Source organism: Tinamus guttatus, unplaced genomic scaffold (genome assembly GCF_059628265.1).
Source record: "Tinamus guttatus ecotype Peru unplaced genomic scaffold, ASM5962826v1 Tinamus_guttatus_pri_ptg000530l, whole genome shotgun sequence".
NCBI lineage: Eukaryota > Metazoa > Chordata > Aves > Tinamiformes > Tinamidae > Tinamus > Tinamus guttatus.
The window spans coordinates 4125842-4143024 of record NW_028289064.1 but is presented as its reverse complement, the minus strand read 5'-3'; the positions used below and the strand labels follow the sequence as shown (position 1 = coordinate 4143024).

Genomic DNA, 17183 nt, shown 5'->3' with positions numbered 1-17183 from the left:
AGCAGCTGTACAAAAAGTGCAAGAAGGTTACCATTGGCTTATAAAATACTCATGTCTCTTGCATGTTAATCATCACCTGCTTTTCTACTTGCAGATCAACAGCACCCAAGCGCTTTTGTCCCCCCAAATAACCTAGCCAGCAGAAAGCACTAAGCAATTCCCCCCTAACTGCACAAGCACAGTCCAGCTGCAAGCACCCAGCAGCAAATGCCCCGATACCTGAGCAGCAGCTCAGGAAGAGGGGCGGCTTCAGCAATGCAGGGCAACTGAGACACTGGCTTCAAAATACAGCAGCTCCCACTGCCCTCGTGCCCCCTGCCCTCAAACATGGCCAGATCCAGCCCAGATAACATGGAAACCAACGTCCTGGTTAGACACAGTCATGGACAACGGTGAGGGACAAAACGTGTTGGTAGCTCTTTATCTGCTGCTCTGATGGACACGCAGCTCCTCGAATCACCACTTGATGCAGACCATTTCCTTTTTTCCCTTATCCTTTGGCCACTAAATCATTGTATAAATGTCTTTGTTTAAAAAAAAAAAATATATATATATATATATATAAAACAGAAGCTATTCACTCGCTTGCTTACAGAGACTTGAGGTAGACAGAATATTAATTTCTGGACAACAATCTAATCAGATGCATCTGAAGAGGAAGAAAAACACAGATTCCTGAAGAGTTTAATATTGACTTCATAGCAGGGTAGTGACGCATTTGATTTTTGTGATACTGAGAAATTCATTAAATATGACTGACTGCACAAACACCTTTGACTTCTCTGTTGCACAAAACCATCAGGAAAAGCTTTTCAGAGTAATGTTCACAGTCATGGAATTCTGGTTTTACTTTTAGGAGAAAAGAAAAAGAAAAAAAAGAGGCTGCATCAGGTCTCAGGTATCTTAATTTAGTATTTAATGAGGTACCTAAAGCTTATAGTCAAATACTTTTCTAGTACAAGAGAGGTTTTAATGGTCTCCAAGTTCCTGAAGAACACACATTCACTCTGCCCCTCCACCAGACTGTGGCCTGGGATCAGCATATGGAGGAGGACTTCATTACAAGTTTAGCATCCCTGCATACATGCTCCTTAAAAGGGCATCCAGAGCCACCAATCACAAGGAAGGTGGGAATAAAGAATGTCAGAAAACAAGAGTTTCTAGCTCAATCTTCTTTTGCATCAGAGCAATTGCTGTAGGGAAGTCATACAGATAGTCACTTGGTCATTCCACAAGGGCTATCAGTTATGGGTGCCCTTTCATACGTATATACAGTAACTGCGCTAAATATCATGGTAGTTTTAACTACATCTCTGTAAATTCTATGGAGTTCAGTATAGTTCTCTATGTGCATTCATTAGGGGTTAGGGAGAAGAGAATATCTCAACAGAAGAGCTGACAAGGCAATCCCTACACACTATAGTACACTCTGAGATTTTACATATATGAAATAGAAACCAATATGCAAAAAGTTAGAAAACCCCTGATAAGCAGGCACCCAAGCAGGGCAAGCAGAACACAGCTTCGGAGCAAAGCAGCACCTGGGAGCCCCGGCCTGTATCGCAGAGAGCACGGGAAGAACAGCACGTGAAGCAGAGGCCAGAGAACATCTCCCAGCTAGGATGATCTAAAGGAGAGGTGCCAGCCTCTTTACCATCATGGAAACATTTGCGTGCCTTGACAAGGGTAGTCCAAGGGAGCCAGACAAAAACGTCCTGGTTCCTATAGAAACACTCCCTGCCTCTTCACACATCTCTGCAAGTGCAGAAGTGAAAGCCGGTATGGACGTGGAGCTAACAAGGATTTGTAGACAGAGTGGCAGTTTCTCCCCTGACTTTTCAGAATTTTGCCTTTTTCCTGTCACCATTAGTTCTGTAGGTTGTGAAGTGTCTTGCAAGGACACAAAACAGCTTTTCGGGTAGCTCCAGCCTCTGCAATGTAGCACTGAAGAGAGTCAGCCCAGAGGGCAACTTGTTCCAGTGTCACCCTCCAGAGGGAAAAAAAATATTTCCCGTCTTTGAAAATCCTGTCGGAACCTGCCTAGCTGTAACTTGTGGTTGCTGCCTCTTTTTTTTTTTTTTAAATCACCTGCTGCTACCAAGAGAAAAAAAGTAGCTATGGAGATGATAGAGGCACACTCCAGTACTTGTGGGCTGACATTAGACCCCCACTTCACCACATCTTCATCAGACTAAACGAGCACAATTCCCTCAAGCTCCTCTCACAGGCTACATCTCGCATTTCCTAAGGATTTTGGTGACTCAGCCCTCAAGTTTCCCTCTGTGTCGAAGCTCTGTCATTTAGTATGCGAACTACCTGTCTTATAAAAGGATAATTTGGGAATTATTCCCCATATTTCTTAAGGACGCACTTTGCTTCCTGAGTGGTTTCCAAAGAACACTCTGAGCAGTGTGGGATTCTGAACGGTTCTGACCCTGCTCGCTGGCAGCCGGCAACCGATCGGAGCCATCGCTTGCCCCTCTGAATCCAGCAGTCCAGTTTCCCCACCTACGAGTCCATTAGTCCAGCCCATACAAGTCTTTGTGTCAGAGATCGAGATCAGAAGTTTAAGCAAAACAACATCCTGTTCCTTGGAAAGGGACAGCTTCAAGGTAAGAGTCCCCAACAGCTGCCTCGGCACACGTGGTCTCCACCATGACATCGGGAGAGGTCCTTCTCTGCCATCCACAGGGGTCCTGAAGAACTCTACATAGTTGTCTGCTTCCAGTGCACATTGGCAGATGATCTGCCACATTTTCTGCCCTCTCTACTTCCCGCCTTTCGACGGTGAGTTTGAGCTGTGCTGCCAACACACACCACAACCCGCGAACACAGCAGAGCATTAACCTGACAGACAGGCAGACACACACACACACCCCCCGCAAAGAAAACCCTCTGCCGCCTCTGTGGCTGCTCTGAAGCCCATGACCCCTCCAGCCTCACGACATCCCCGGAGAGCTTCTCCAAACCCCCCCGCCACACGCAGGCGCTCATCCCTTGGGCATCCCCACAGCGACGGCAGCGGCAAGTTTGGGAAGGAGCCCCACAAGGAAAGACAGTCCGTGTGTTCCATTACTGCCCCTTCAATTACACAGGCAGTGAATCAGACAGGGGTAGTGACAGGCAAGATTCTTCTCAACTAATTCTGAGCTTTTCGCAATTTTCAGTTCTAAAAGCTCCCATCTCTTTTAATGCCAACACAAAAGATGCAGATATTTTCTCACTGAAAACTGTGTTTTCAGAATTTACTGGTCTGTAACAGTCACTAGAAGTTTCAGAGACAGAAGAAAGTATTAACTCTGAATGTTTAAGGGGTGCGGTGTTTCCTCATGCAAAAATGTTATCTCTTAAAAAGGAGTCTTTTTCTTTATTCTTGCTTCAGTAGACATGGACTGAAATACTGAGCTATTTTAAAACTGTTTATGTCCAGGAGAAAAAAGAAAAATGCTGCTCCGCCCAGGCCTGCAGCTGCTCTGACACCAGCCCCAGCGCTGATCTGCTACATTTTTTTCAATTTTGACAACATAAACAAGGATGACCCTGTCAACTTTTCTCTCCTCTGATGAATCCATCTCTCTCTCATCTTTATTCTTTTAAGCTTGCGGAAATGAAATAGGAAAAAAAAAAAGAGTTATCTTAAAAGTACATGTTTCTTAAGTTAGCTTTTGCTTCCTTGAGCAGAGAGCAACCCAGAAATGGCATAAGCCAAAAAGCATTTTCTAGAGGGGCAACTTTCCCTTGTCAAAAGTTTAAACCAGAACAAGCTGCATTTTGAACATCTCCACTGAAAATCGTAATTTCAGAGGCAAGATTCTTGTTTTATTTATTAAAAAGAATCAACTCTGAAAGAAGTATTCAGAAGTTTTGGCTCAGGAACCAAGGCAAAAATGACACAAATGATTTAAACAGCCAACCAGAGCTTCATTTAAGAAGAAATAAGAAGCATATATATCATATTACATATATTTTATATATAATATATATTATAATATATATCATAAGAAATAATATAATGAAGCATAAACCACGTTCAGATCACAAGTGGAAGGAGCCTTGCCCAATTCATGATCAGGGAACATGAAAAATCCTGTAGCCTAGTGACGGAACTGGACAATGCCCCAGGAAACACGGTGGGCTGAGCGTTAAGGTCTCCATTCCTTTCCCCACCTGAACACCCCAGGCCCTTCCAGCCACCTCCTAGTGCAGGCTGAGCCTCAGCTACTCCTTTTCTCTTTCACTGCCCAGTTCTTAAGTTCATTTGACTTCCCTAAAGCCACTACAAAAGAGAAGAGTGCCTGTTCCAGATACCTTACATTTTAGTTGCTACGAAGAAAACAGAAAACCCAGATAACACTGATCCAGCTGTTACTCTTGGAGAACCTTTTGGTCACTGCAACTGGGGGCTATCGGCTATCGTATAGTAGAACTGCTCTCTGTTGTGATCCAGAATTTGTAGGTGAGAAAAATCAAGGATTCACATGGGGCTCCAGTCGTTCCACCATTGCCTTTTTACCCCGGTGTCCCAAAGGGGAGGTCGGGACAGCACATCCTAACACTGCATCGCTGGCACTGGCTCTGCCCTCACCTCCTACACAAACTCCTTACCTGAAACTAAACATACCTCCAAGCAAGGCTATCCAAGGCAAATATAAAGCCAAACCAAAGCATCAAATAGAAACACACAGTGTAACTGTGACTGCTGTAGAAAATTTACAGTAGGGAGGCCCAAAAATACACATGCCTTAATACAACAGACATCCTCAGGCTGAGGGTGGTCCCAGATGCACTCTAGCTACCTTCTTCCCCAAGCCTCGCCTAACAGGAGTAGCAGCATCTCTTGCAATGGAAGGGTTTGCAAACCTCTCCAGAGCACTAATCAAGTCTCCACTCTGCCATACAAGGACAGCTTGGAAAGCTCAGATCAGCTTGGCAAAGCTCAAAGTCAACATCAAGGGCTGAACCAAGCAGCTGAGCTCTGAGCACTCAGCTCTGTATCCCGAGATGCAGTAAATAACAATGTGACAGGCTGCTCCAGACCCTCCAGTTACAGCTGAAAGACAAATGCGACTGCAAGAAACATACATACATTTGAGCTGGCTTTTATCTAGCAGCCAAAGCAGAAGTCTCTCTTGGAGATGTTCCCAGGTAGAATGTGCTCAGAGCAGCTCTTCCTCACCCCTAAGTTATTACTTACGCAAAGTCTCTCTGCTTGTCACTCCCCTCCTCCTCCCCCCCCCCCCAAAAAAAAGTGGAATTCAATGAAAAAACAGGTAGGTTTTCCATCTGTAGAATTGAGCTGCAACAGATGCACCATACCACCCACTTCTTCACCTGACATTTTCATGAGTGTTTTCCTATAAATGCAGTACCTTCTTTAGTGGGAGAAGTGTTGAGTGGCCACTAATGAAGATAAGCCAAGCAGCCAGTCAGCCTAAAGTCTGCCTGGAAGACAAAGAGAACTGAAAGAGTTAGGCACAGCGTGGCAGAGGTCTGGAGGGGGGCAGAACCTGCCAGCAGATCAGAAGAGCCACAAGACTTGCACAGTGTTTATTACTAGAAAGGTTTAATAAAACTGTAGCTTTTATCACAGGTATCTGTTCTATATTGCAAAATCCAGAACTCACTGACTGGCAATGCCTCAAAATTGTATTTCTGCTCAATACTTCCATGAAAATCTGAAAGTATCAGTTACAGTTACTTCCTATGTACAGAAGTAGGTTGGGAATGAAGTCAAACCTATATTTCTTAGGCAGTGAAGTTCCTCAGGATAATATAGCGCGTCTTGCGGACAGATGGGAAGACAGAAACTGTTCAGATATGTAACACATACCGTCCTGCCTGTCATCATGATCTATCAATACTTGCATTTTCAGAATATATTCACCTCCATGCTTCGCTGGCATGAAAATATTCATGACTGATACAAGCATGAGGAGAAGACACTCGGAAGACCTATCAGAATATGGAAGCAGCCCAGCAAGCAACTGTTCAACAGATTTTTACATGTACTTGAAGCAGACAAATGAAAAAAAATAAATAGATGAGATAGTACATGCAGTACATTATTTGCATCCAGTTTAGTGCTATAAAATTAGTAATCAGATGTTCATTTATAAACAAGGATAAGCTTCAGGAAGGACAGGCCAGCCTCAGAGAGGACGGTTGACCTTGCTGAACGCTCCTCAGCAGCTCCACAAAGCGCCGATTGTTCCGGGTCCTTAGCAAACAGTTCATGTAGCAGGTGACTCAACAGCTTGCAGCAAAGTGCCTTCCATTCCGGCCAAGAACAGTACAGGGGGTTAACACCTTTTGTGCTAGTATCAGACATTTTGGTTTTCTCCACCCGAGTCATATCGGTGTCCCAAAGAGAAATTAACAGTAATCATTCCACACACTTCCGCTCCGAAACGCACAAAAACGTGCTCAGTGTAACAGGACCTTTGGCTAAACGTATTACTTGGAAACAGAGGCAGGAATTCAGTAGGTTTTATCCCTTATCCAGACACCTCTTTGGAGGCCGGCATAATCTAAACATCAAGAATCTCTGAACGCCTGACAGCACAAGAAACTTCTCCAGAGCAATTTTACTTCTTTCCTATTTAACTGTTTAAGTAGCAGGTACTTCTTAAAACATATGACACAGATTTTAGCACTGCATAGTGTGTCTTTCTTTTTTGAACTACTATATACTATACTCTGTATGTCCAATATATTACTTTATTGATTAGTATTTTAGAAATATTTGTTACTAGTGAAGCCTTTACACATACAGGAGAATCTTCTGGCATCTGTCAGCCAATCTGTTGATCTCTTTCAGCCAACCACTGCATTGCTATTTAGCAGAAATGCGTTAAAATGTATTTTGTTCTGTAAGAACAGTGAGCGGAGGCTGACAAGGCCATCAGGGAGAGGGACAGCACAGTATTCCGTGTAAGGTATCCAACTAACATAGCACTGCTTCACCAACAAAGGTTTTAAATTCGCCAGCACTTTGGGTTTAATCCTCTGAGAATCATTCATGAAATACTTCAGACAGACACATGACAAAGCCTAGGAAAGATGCAACCGAATCTCAGTAAGAAAATATGACAGTGAACACTGGGCTTGAGCCCAATGACACTGGCTTAAACCTACTTCAGAACTGCAATGTAAGGGTTAAACAGCTAAGTGAATCCTCTCCCTTCCTTTGCAGTACTGCTGGGCCCACCTGATTACAGTCAGCCACGTGCAGCCTGTTAACACAGCAGGATTTTTTTGGCTGAGTTACTGCACAAGTAGGCAAGTCTCTGAGCAGGCAGCAGTAGCAACTTCTCCCTCTCAGCAGCAGCCACCTAGGGCGAAACTTCAGCAACAGGAACTCAAGCTGCCACCGAGGGGGACAGGCCTCTTCCTTCCTATGAGCTCTTCCCCTGCCTTCCCTGCAGCAACGGTACAGCTGTGGTGCAAGACAGTTCAGCTCACTTATCCACCTGGCTTGGTCTGGACAGTTTGTCTTGAGGAGGAAGTGGCAGAATGTGAAACTTCTCTCCCACCCCACACAGTTCACACAGTTTAGGAAATTACACCCTGCAAGGGTACAAAACCAAATGAGACCATATTGCCAACACCCACAGCAGCACAAGATAACACTGCTCACATAGTGCTTCTACCCGCACTTCCTTCAGAAAGAGGGCCCTTCTCCCTTCCCTTCCCCCCGCTGCAGCTTCAAATCTGGAGATCTTGCTTTAAACCAAATAGAAACCCAGCACTTCTTGAGAAAGGAACTGTTTTATTTTAATCATGATCTCCAGAGCAAAATCACTTTCATAAATATTAAAGCCTTACAGATTTCTATCATTTTATTCAGAGAAGTCAAAGTCATAAACTATCCTTCTCTCAATGACACTAAAAGGCAGATGATGCTCCTTCCAATACTATCCATCCTTTCTTAAAAGCAAAAAGGTTACCTGGGAGATATGGTTGATGGAAGACTCCATCCTCCGTAGCTGAGAAGCTTGAATGTCCAGCAGTTGTAATACATTGTTGGCCAGTGCATTGATCTGATAAGCAACACTGGCTAGAGACTGAGTTGTGTAGGCTTTGGTCTCTTCCAACGCTTTCCTTTTATCTGGAGCCTGCAAGGCAAAAGAACAAGAAGCTTGCTTAAGGCTGGAAAAAAGTGTGTGTGGGGGGAAAAGGACAGAAACAAAACAAGCACAAGCTATATTTAGAAAAAGCCTGCAACCTGACTGTGCAACCAGACAAGGTACTCAATTCGAGCTTACATTAAAGAAGTTTCCATAAATAAAGGGCGGATAAAGAATTTGAAAAATATTTAACCATATTACATGCCAAAAAACAATTTTTTCAGTAGGAAAGCCAAAACTCTCAGGATTTGTTGGAGCAGTGTTTCCCAAAGTCATCCTTCCCCTCCAGTCTCCAATCTCCCACACCAGAGAAATGCAGCTTTCACCATCCACCATCTCCTGAAAGGCCGAATAGAGGCCGAATAAAGGCAGAGAAGTTTTCCCGCAGCTGGTGTCCTTCCCTCACTGCCCACGACTCCCGCAACGCTGACGAGCCTGTCCCTGTCCCCAGGCCCGCAGGAGCATCGGGAGGACCTGGCATGCAGGAGCCTGGCTGAGGTCACCCCTCCTCAGGAGGGGCCTCATCAACCTCCTCTGCGAGCTGAGAAGCTTCAGCCTTGACCGAGGAGACACCAACACCTCCGACCCTCCGAGAGGTCGGAAGAGAGCAGAGCTTCCTCCTGAAGGGGGAAAATAGAAGGAAAGGGAAGGAGCATTTTTGTATTGTGACCATAGACCTGTCACTTCAGACACGGAAATGGGAGTAAGGTGAAGCCCTCAACCTTCCTTGAAGCACCTCTCCTCTAGTAACAGCAGCAAGAGTCAAACCCCTCCTACCACAGGAAGACACTTTACTTCCTTTGAGCATCTGCCCTCTCAAGCTTGCTGAGAAGCAGGCAGGTTTGCCACACGCTCCTCCCGTGCTGCTCCCACCTCGCTGGCGCACGAATCCGTGTCCCGCCGCGCGCTCCATGAGGCCTCCTCAGCCGCCTCCTCCTTGGATACTCTCCACAACTGCTTCTGTGACAGCACTTGAACCACCACTGCCCTCTCCCCATGGGCAGGGGAGCCACCAAAGCCACCTCCCCCTTGAAGAGCTCCACAATTTGGGAGCTTCCAGGGCAGGCTCCCGGCTCCAGCTATTACTCAACTCGCAAACTGTGGCTATGCAGAATTTCCTTTTCCTCCCTTGCAGAAAAGGTGCTGTGCACAAGGAAGGATTCCCAGCAGTTGATGAGTCAGTAGCAGCACAGCTTCTTCTGCATTTTATTTATTCGTAGGACAGTCAGTCTCGGCTACCAAAAGGAAGAGTTCGTATTAATAAACAGTGTCTTCCAATTTGACTTCTGTTTATCTCTATTTTCAATATATTTAAAAAGTAGGAGAGAGTGTCTTATGCAACGTTACAGTATGAAGCAAAGCAGCCAGAAAATAAAAGATTCAGTTTGCACTCAGCTCCACTCAGCATTTTCCAGCTCCCATGCACTTAGCGTTCACCCTTAAACCCTGCCTCAGATTCCTCTATCTCCATATTTCAGTTGAACTTCAGGATGTTACACCTGCCTCTGCTGCCAGAGGGCTGGAAGGCAGCAGCACATGTGCATTATAAAGCTGCAGCATAAGGGAAGCTCTGACGCCATTTCAGCTAAAAAATGCTGAAGGAGGGTGAATTCCCCCCACCCAGGTGGGATGTGCAGTTCACACGGTCATGGTTCAGAGGGCAGCAGGGTTTGGACACTTACTAGAACAGTCAAATAATTCCACCCCGCACAAATTGGTTCCCAGACTGATGCCTTCTACAGCATGAAGCAGCAGGAAGAGTGTTTAATGTAATCTGTTGTCAAAGGGTAAAACAGCTATTGCACATACAGACTAAAGCCAGGCTATGCTGCAAATTCACTTTTTATATATTTCTGAATGTAAACAAAGATGCTTTTTACCCAAAAATATTGACATTCCTATCTGACAAAAAACACTAGTAAGAGTTATTTTCTTGTTTCAAGAACAAGGGCCTGTTAAACTGCTAAAGGTTCAAGAATTGAGTTTCCCCACACACTCTGGTTATCCATAGCAGCATTTTAAACTTCAAGCCATCAGCAGCAGTGGTTTTTGGAACTCTGGCCTACTGAGCTGGAGCCTAAAGTGACAGATTGATTTTAGTCGAGCTTCCCCGGCGCGGGCAAGAGCGCAAGCGCGGGTAGCGCTTTCAAAGCCCTCCGAGATGAAAGGCTCTCTGCAACACACACAGCTAATGAGAAGCCAGGCACCGTATTTCTAACTTCATGTACACTCAAGTGCAGGTCTGTAGCCTTTACTCGAGCAGTTTCCCTAAGAAGTTTTAACAAAACAGCGTGAGGCTCAACACTGACAGGTTACAAAGCCACAGCACTCAATTACTGGGTGACTGAGTGCTATCAAATGAGAGACCTTCAGCATATAAAAAGCCTTTTCTTTTCTCTAATGATTTGTTGATTAAATGCCTTGTCCTTATTTGACTAAGCACCTAAAGTTTTAGTTATTCGCACAAGCGACTGCTTTGGCAGCAAGATTAGATAAACACAGTTGTGCTGCTGAATGCATTTTCTGTCCTAGCTGAATTAGGTTAGAATAATTTCTCAATCTTTGCAGATAACTCTGGCAGTTTCACTTGGCAGTTTCCATAACAGCTTAGATTAAAAATAACTTGACGTGGAGTAGTTTTCTGCATTGTTTAATCAGGGCTGCTGGCACCTGCAAGAGAAGCTGAAAGCTCTCCACGGCAGGGAAAAGGTGGAAGAAGGAAGAGCAAAGCCAGGAGCTATGAGGCAGCAATGGGAGAGAGCAGAAATTGCCAGAGTTCAATTGCTATTTGCATCTCTCTCTCAAGCCAAAAAAAAAAAAAAAAACCCACCCACAGAAGTAGTAGAGATGATAAAGAACATGTTTACCTGCTTTCAGGTATTTCAGTGTAATACTTGAGCACCACAGCTAGCTATTCAAATTTTAAAGGGAATGTTAGGCGGCCTGTTTTCCTAACAGGAGTTAGGAATTACTTTAATAGTAGCAAAATTAAAATTCATTAAGTCTCAATAATATGATAGCTTTTGAAATTTCCCTCTTAAGCAAAGCACCCACCTGTATTTCTAAACTCCCTTAAGTCAAGGCCTGTTATCCAAGCAGATGCACAAAAATGCAGTTAAATTAGCCAGGCAGTCCACACCGCGTGTTTTTGTCAAAGGCAAGCCTGTAGCATAAAGTTTCCTTAAAAATATTTTACATAATTACTATATCATAAAGCTTCCTTAAAAATACATAATCACTATACTGGAAAAATTGACCCCCCCACAGAAACAACTGCCACAGTGAGAGGAGAATAAGAGCTTATTTACTGATTCCTCAACCCAGCCATGCCTCAAGGTCAGACAGTGTGTCCATCATTCGGCAGCTGATCTTTCTAAGTTGCAAACAGTCAATTTTTTTTCTCCCCAGACTGCCACCCACACAGGCAAATCCCCCCAGAATCAATGTCTGTGCAGTGTTCTATGTGCTCTTCCAAGTTTTCTTCATCTCAGCCAATTCCCATCATCCAGTTCACACAGCACATGACTGACTACATGTACAAGATTCTTCCAAATCACATGAGCTCAGACTGCAACGCGTTTTACCAAACAGGACGCTCTGTTGCAAGCACACTGGTCTCATAACATTTTCCATGACTTCTGCTTCCCCCCTCTCCTTCTCGGTCCTCTCTATTGGGTTGAAACCCCCCCATAAGAAAACATGCTCCACTGGAAGAACTGGTTCCGTTGCCAAGGGTCAACAAGCTGCTCTTCGGATCACACCCAGCGAGGCAGCCCCAGCAGAAACGAATCCATTTGTCTCCTTGGTGTTTTTCATTTTCTCTTGGAATACGCACAACCTCAATTACAGAGAGAAAAAAATAAAATAAAATAACCACACACACACACACACACACAATATATAAACTACTAATAGAGCACTGCCCTACAGCAGCCCAATAATCACTAAACTAAACAGAGCTGCTAATTACAGGGGACCCAGCACCTTGTCAGATGCCAGGCACTCTACTCAAGGGCCCGGTCCCTGTGTCATCAAGCTGCAGGGATGGACGTGCTTGACCTTTTGTGCCTTTGCTGCTACTGCCCACAGGGACTTCACCAGTTCAGTGCACTGCATTGGCTTCAAAATAACCACAGCTTAATAATCTAGTTTTGCACCTTAGTTGGCTTTCCAGCTTTAAAAAAAGTCTTCACCCCTACCTTTCATCAGCTAATTAGGAAGAAAAACGGGATTGCCACAATACGTGACCCTGTGCATTTAGGGGTCTTCAGCACACATCAGCACACACAGGATGACACTACACTGCTGAACAAAGAACTGTCAGTATTTCCCTAATGCTGTCACTTGCCTTCCTTCGAAGCTTGCAGAACACACTCTGATAAGACAGTTAACAGCAGAGTTCAGGTTTCAAAATCATCCCTGCCTCACTAAAGGTCTTACCATTTTAGCTATGACTTCTGGTCCGAGTCTAAAAGGAAATCATCTCCCAAACCAGCCAAAACTTCTACCTTAACTGGCTGATACCAAACTAATATTGGCAACAAAGGAAAAAGCAGGGGAGGTGGTGGAATATGTCTGTGGCCTGAAGGGACCTATAAACACATCCAATCTCTACCTCAGTAACTACCTTCTACTATTCATGGCTCACCCAACTTTCTCTGGAGCAAAGACCCATTCTTACACACAGCAGCAGACAAAAGAACTAAAGAGAGAAAACTTTTCAGTAGTGGAACAAGGACGAAAACAAAAACCACTGAATATGTAGCAGAATATAATACATTATATCAAAAGAACTGTGAAAGGGCTAATATTACCTTCCCTTTAGCCTCCCTTTTGAGTCAGATGTAACCTACAGTTCATTTACCAATAATTTGGAAATACTTATATAGCAGGATGAGCACATACATCCCGGCAGAGGCAGGGAGACTCCTCGTTGTCGGTACTGAACTTGCCCAAGAACGTGGCTGGTGACACTGCAAGACAGAGCAAACGCTTCATTTCTCCAGAAAAGTGGCTGCCACATTAGAAAATAGGATCACTCAGAAACCTCCCTAAAGCAAGGGCCGCTAACACCACATGGAGCTCTCAGATGTACCCTACCCACAAGCTTGAAGTTGCTGCTTTGGTGACTTGATAAGGCTTTTAACTCAAAAAGCTGCACTCTAGTATTAAGCATTTACTCTTTACTTCTGATTGGTATTGACAAAAGCTTGAGCACTTCTAAATCAACAGCATATGTTCAGCTCAGCCAAAGCATCTTGCACCCGAGTTGCAGCAACGTGTTTCAGTTTTAAATATCCTGCACACGTTAGATAACATTTACCCATCCTGAGCCTAAGACTAATTTACATTGAATATTAAGAACCGTAAATCCAGAGGTCATAGTAAATAATTGAGCAGCTACCTACTGAAATAAGCAAACGGATCGTGGATATAGGTTCCCTCTTATCCATAGCTGATTAAGCTGGTTAGAAAGCTGGGTACACAGGTTGCGTTGCAATAGATTTGGAGGGGAGGGCCTCTTGCTGACAGTTATTACTTCAGAAAATTAGTCATAAATCAGAGAAGGAAGTAAAAACAGGAAGTCACAGTAGCAGGTGTCAGAAGTTTCTATGCTCTGAAAACTTCCTGGTCCATCTGGAGGCCCTTCCAGGAGATCTAAACAGGCTGTGGTGACCATCAGCAGCGGCTCACCAGGGACCATGCAGGGTTTCTCTAGATAAAGGTATAGCCCTAAGAGACATACTTGGCTCTAAAATGGGAAGAGGGCTACAAAAATAGGGTTGCTGACACTAACATATACCTGACCAGGGAGGGAACAGAGTAGGAACCAGACAGATCAAGCATCTCCTGGAACAGATTTGTTGTGCTCAAGCCATAAAGCAACCATATTCAAGACATTCTTCTTTCTGCAGTAGATTAGACGAGGATTTACTTTGAGGGGATGACACACTACGCAAGTCACAATATTCTCAGGGCTATAGTAGGTCTGGTATTTCCCTGTGTAACAGCTATAAACTGTGCAGCATCAGCAGGGTGATGTGACCTATAAGGAGACTTAGCTGAGGATTTAAGCTCAACCTTTGCCCAACCTACGAGTGCATGGAGGCACCCCAAAATACCACACACAAGACTCCAGAGGACCACCAGGCTGTTGCATCCACCATTCCTCCTCAACATCACCAATGCTGCAGCAATCGGCTTCCACATTCCGGTCTCTGGAACCACCTGCTCTGCCATTTGTGTCATTACTGTAATCACTGACAACAACTGGGGCAAGTTTTATGGAAAGCATCTGCGTGGGGGCAAAGGAAGGAAGGGACCTTGGCACAAGGACAGCCCGATATGGTGGCTGGCTCTGCTGGAGGACTTCGTGAAAAGGACCTAAGGCCAAAATCCCACAGGTTCCAAAGCATGGGCCAATCTCCTACTTCACTGACCATAAAGACTTAAAATAGAGAGTTTTCTACAGAAAATTGTTCAAGTACCTCACTTGATTTGCTGTTACTTGTCATTTTGTTTTACTTTTCCATTCCTGAACTTGGGGCCAGAGAAAGGGGAAATTTCTAAAGCTCGACATTTTTAATTATCAAGCGCTTGCAAGCTATTAATAGCAGCATGTTAGTCAGTGAGCATATGTATCTCCTATCCAAGCCTGCTCTCCAGGGGACTGGCAGTCAATCCTTGCACTGATGATGGGGAAAAAGAAAGAGGAGCAGAACACCCAGCAAACCATTCCCTGTATACAGCAGTATCAACTAGATTCTCGAAGTTCTTAATCACCTAAAATCATTGGCTGCTGAAGGAGTACAGAAGAAAGAATGCAAGGATGTTTAATCATTTACAACCATTTTAAACTCCCAAATCCCTCACAGAATGGTAACATGCAGTTAAAAACAGAATAATGAGACTCTGAAGTCCATTCACTCTACAGTAATTTTTCCCATTGACTGAGGGAGAACCCCTCAGCAGAAACGGCCAGGGCAGCATCGCCAGCTCAGCTCACCTGAACTTCCAGCAGCTACAAAAATAAAAAGCAGCCAGTGGTATGAAATACCCAGTCTGTTAAGCTTCCCCAAGGTAAGACGCAGTACTTGGTTCCACCAAATGCAGAGGAACTGGTGGAACCTGAATTTCTCCTCCCAGGTAAACACCCTGCACAACGAAGCTGACGTCTGTGCTGGGAACCGGTGAGGACGCGGCTGCCACCACAGAACCATCACGTCACGGGCCACACGTTAAGATCCCTGCATGCCTCTTTCAGAAACACTTTTTTGACAAAAATCATGGGCTTGTCAGCTATTCCATCCCAAAAGTCGAGACACATTCCAAGTATTCCTATTTAACAGTCTTACAATAGGGAACAGTCTAAAAACAACTGCTCAGGATTTACAAGCTCAGTTTCAGACAGGCCCTTCCCCCAAATCCTGTGTATGCTGGGTAATCAGCTCAAAGCAAATCCTTCATTTCCATCAATAATATTCCCCTGGCCACTCCTGAATAGCCTTGATGGCGAATTAGCATTTCTATGGGCCGAGACCAATTTAGCCAATCTGCCTGTGTCCTTGCACATGGCCTTCTAGTCCAAGGTTGCTTTTCATTCTGTTGATGAACTTTAAAATGGAGAGTCTTGATTTTTCTAATAATCATCTCTTTTGGAGTACAGGAGGAAATCTCTTAATTAAGGGGAAAAGTTCAATCCAAAATGGAATTTAAGTGGCATGTATATAATATATGCACCATAACGGTCAAAATTTAGCAGTCTTGATAACAAGAAATGCACGATGAACACGGGCATTAATGTTTTTTAAGTGTATTTTATTTATTCCAATATGGGCTCATCGGATCCCAGCCCAGTCTGGCCTATGTACACACAAGGGGTGTCTGTGAGGTCAAACTTGACAGCCATCCCACTCTCATATAGGCTTTTACTTACACTCACTCCACAAGATGCAGCATCTGCAATACTCTGAAGCAAAGTTTAGTGGGTCTGTACAAAAACACTTGGATTATTTACAGTAAATAAAAAAAACTCTACAGAATTCCATTTAAATCCGTGCCATGGACATTATAGCAGGAACCTAATCCATCCAATGGGAGAGCAACCCACAAGCAGCGCCGGCGCTGACAGATGGGGTCTGGCAAGACATGTGCCAGCTGCTCCGTTAGCAGCATTTTCTGCCCAGCGCAGCAAATAGCACTTGGGTTGGCTCTGGACTACACTATTCCCCTTATAAAAAAAAAAAAATCCCATATATTTATTGTTGAAAGCACAATTTTCAGTTCTCCTGCCAAATCTGAGAGAGGAGATGTCACAGTGAACATATATGCTGGCACAACACACTTAATACTTCAGTTATAGGCTGGGCACACACCAGAGACAGCATCAGCGCTGAACTGAAACGACAGCAGTAAACATGCCCATGTGTCATTTTCTCACAAACCTCGCATACCCACTGAATAAGACTTCAAAAGGCCGCATATGCAATAAGACTAACAAATTTGGTCTACTGGGCCTTATTTTCTGTTTTACATAATTTAGACAACATAAGCTCCGGGGCGGAAACCTTGTCTTCCAATTCAGCCAAGCTCTGCACATTAGCGCTTTCAGTCGCTGCGAAATCCACCTTGCAATGCCCTACCATTTGCCTTATGGCATCTGCTGATCACACTAACCCTCAAAGAGGACTTAAAGCAACCCCCGACTTCACGGACATCACCCACAGCTCAAAATGTTTCTTCCATTCTGGGCTTAGGGGCTAATGAGACGAGGCCCTTGCCCATCTCTAGCCATTTCACCTCTTAAACGCTCCATATTAAAGGTCTGTACCCACCAAAGGGTTAATGTGAAAGCAGGCAGGCTCCAAGCTCCACTCCCATGGTGGCAGCTCCCTCCACATGGAAGAGGCAGCCCAAGACACGGGAGCAGGAAGGGAAGGAAGAGTGAGGCGTGGAAAGTCACCAGCACCCACCAAAGCTCCAGGAAGACCCTCGAGGCATTAAAATATAGAGCCAAGGATTATTCAGGCTACAGATAACCATAATTAAAAATTCCCT

At 44.5% G+C, this 17183-nt stretch overlaps 1 protein-coding gene across 10 annotated transcripts in view; it reads right to left on the bottom strand.

The window, feature by feature from the left end:
- Positions 1-17183, bottom strand: part of ABI1 (abl interactor 1) — a 79193-nt gene that overhangs the window by 48859 nt on the left and 13151 nt on the right. For all 10 annotated transcript variants that reach the window (XM_010226225.2, XM_010226224.2, XM_010226228.2 and 7 more), the window contains exon 2: positions 7947-8114. In XM_010226225.2, the coding sequence (XP_010224527.1) occupies positions 7947-8114 (168 nt within the window). The remainder of the gene's footprint in view (positions 1-7946; positions 8115-17183) is intronic.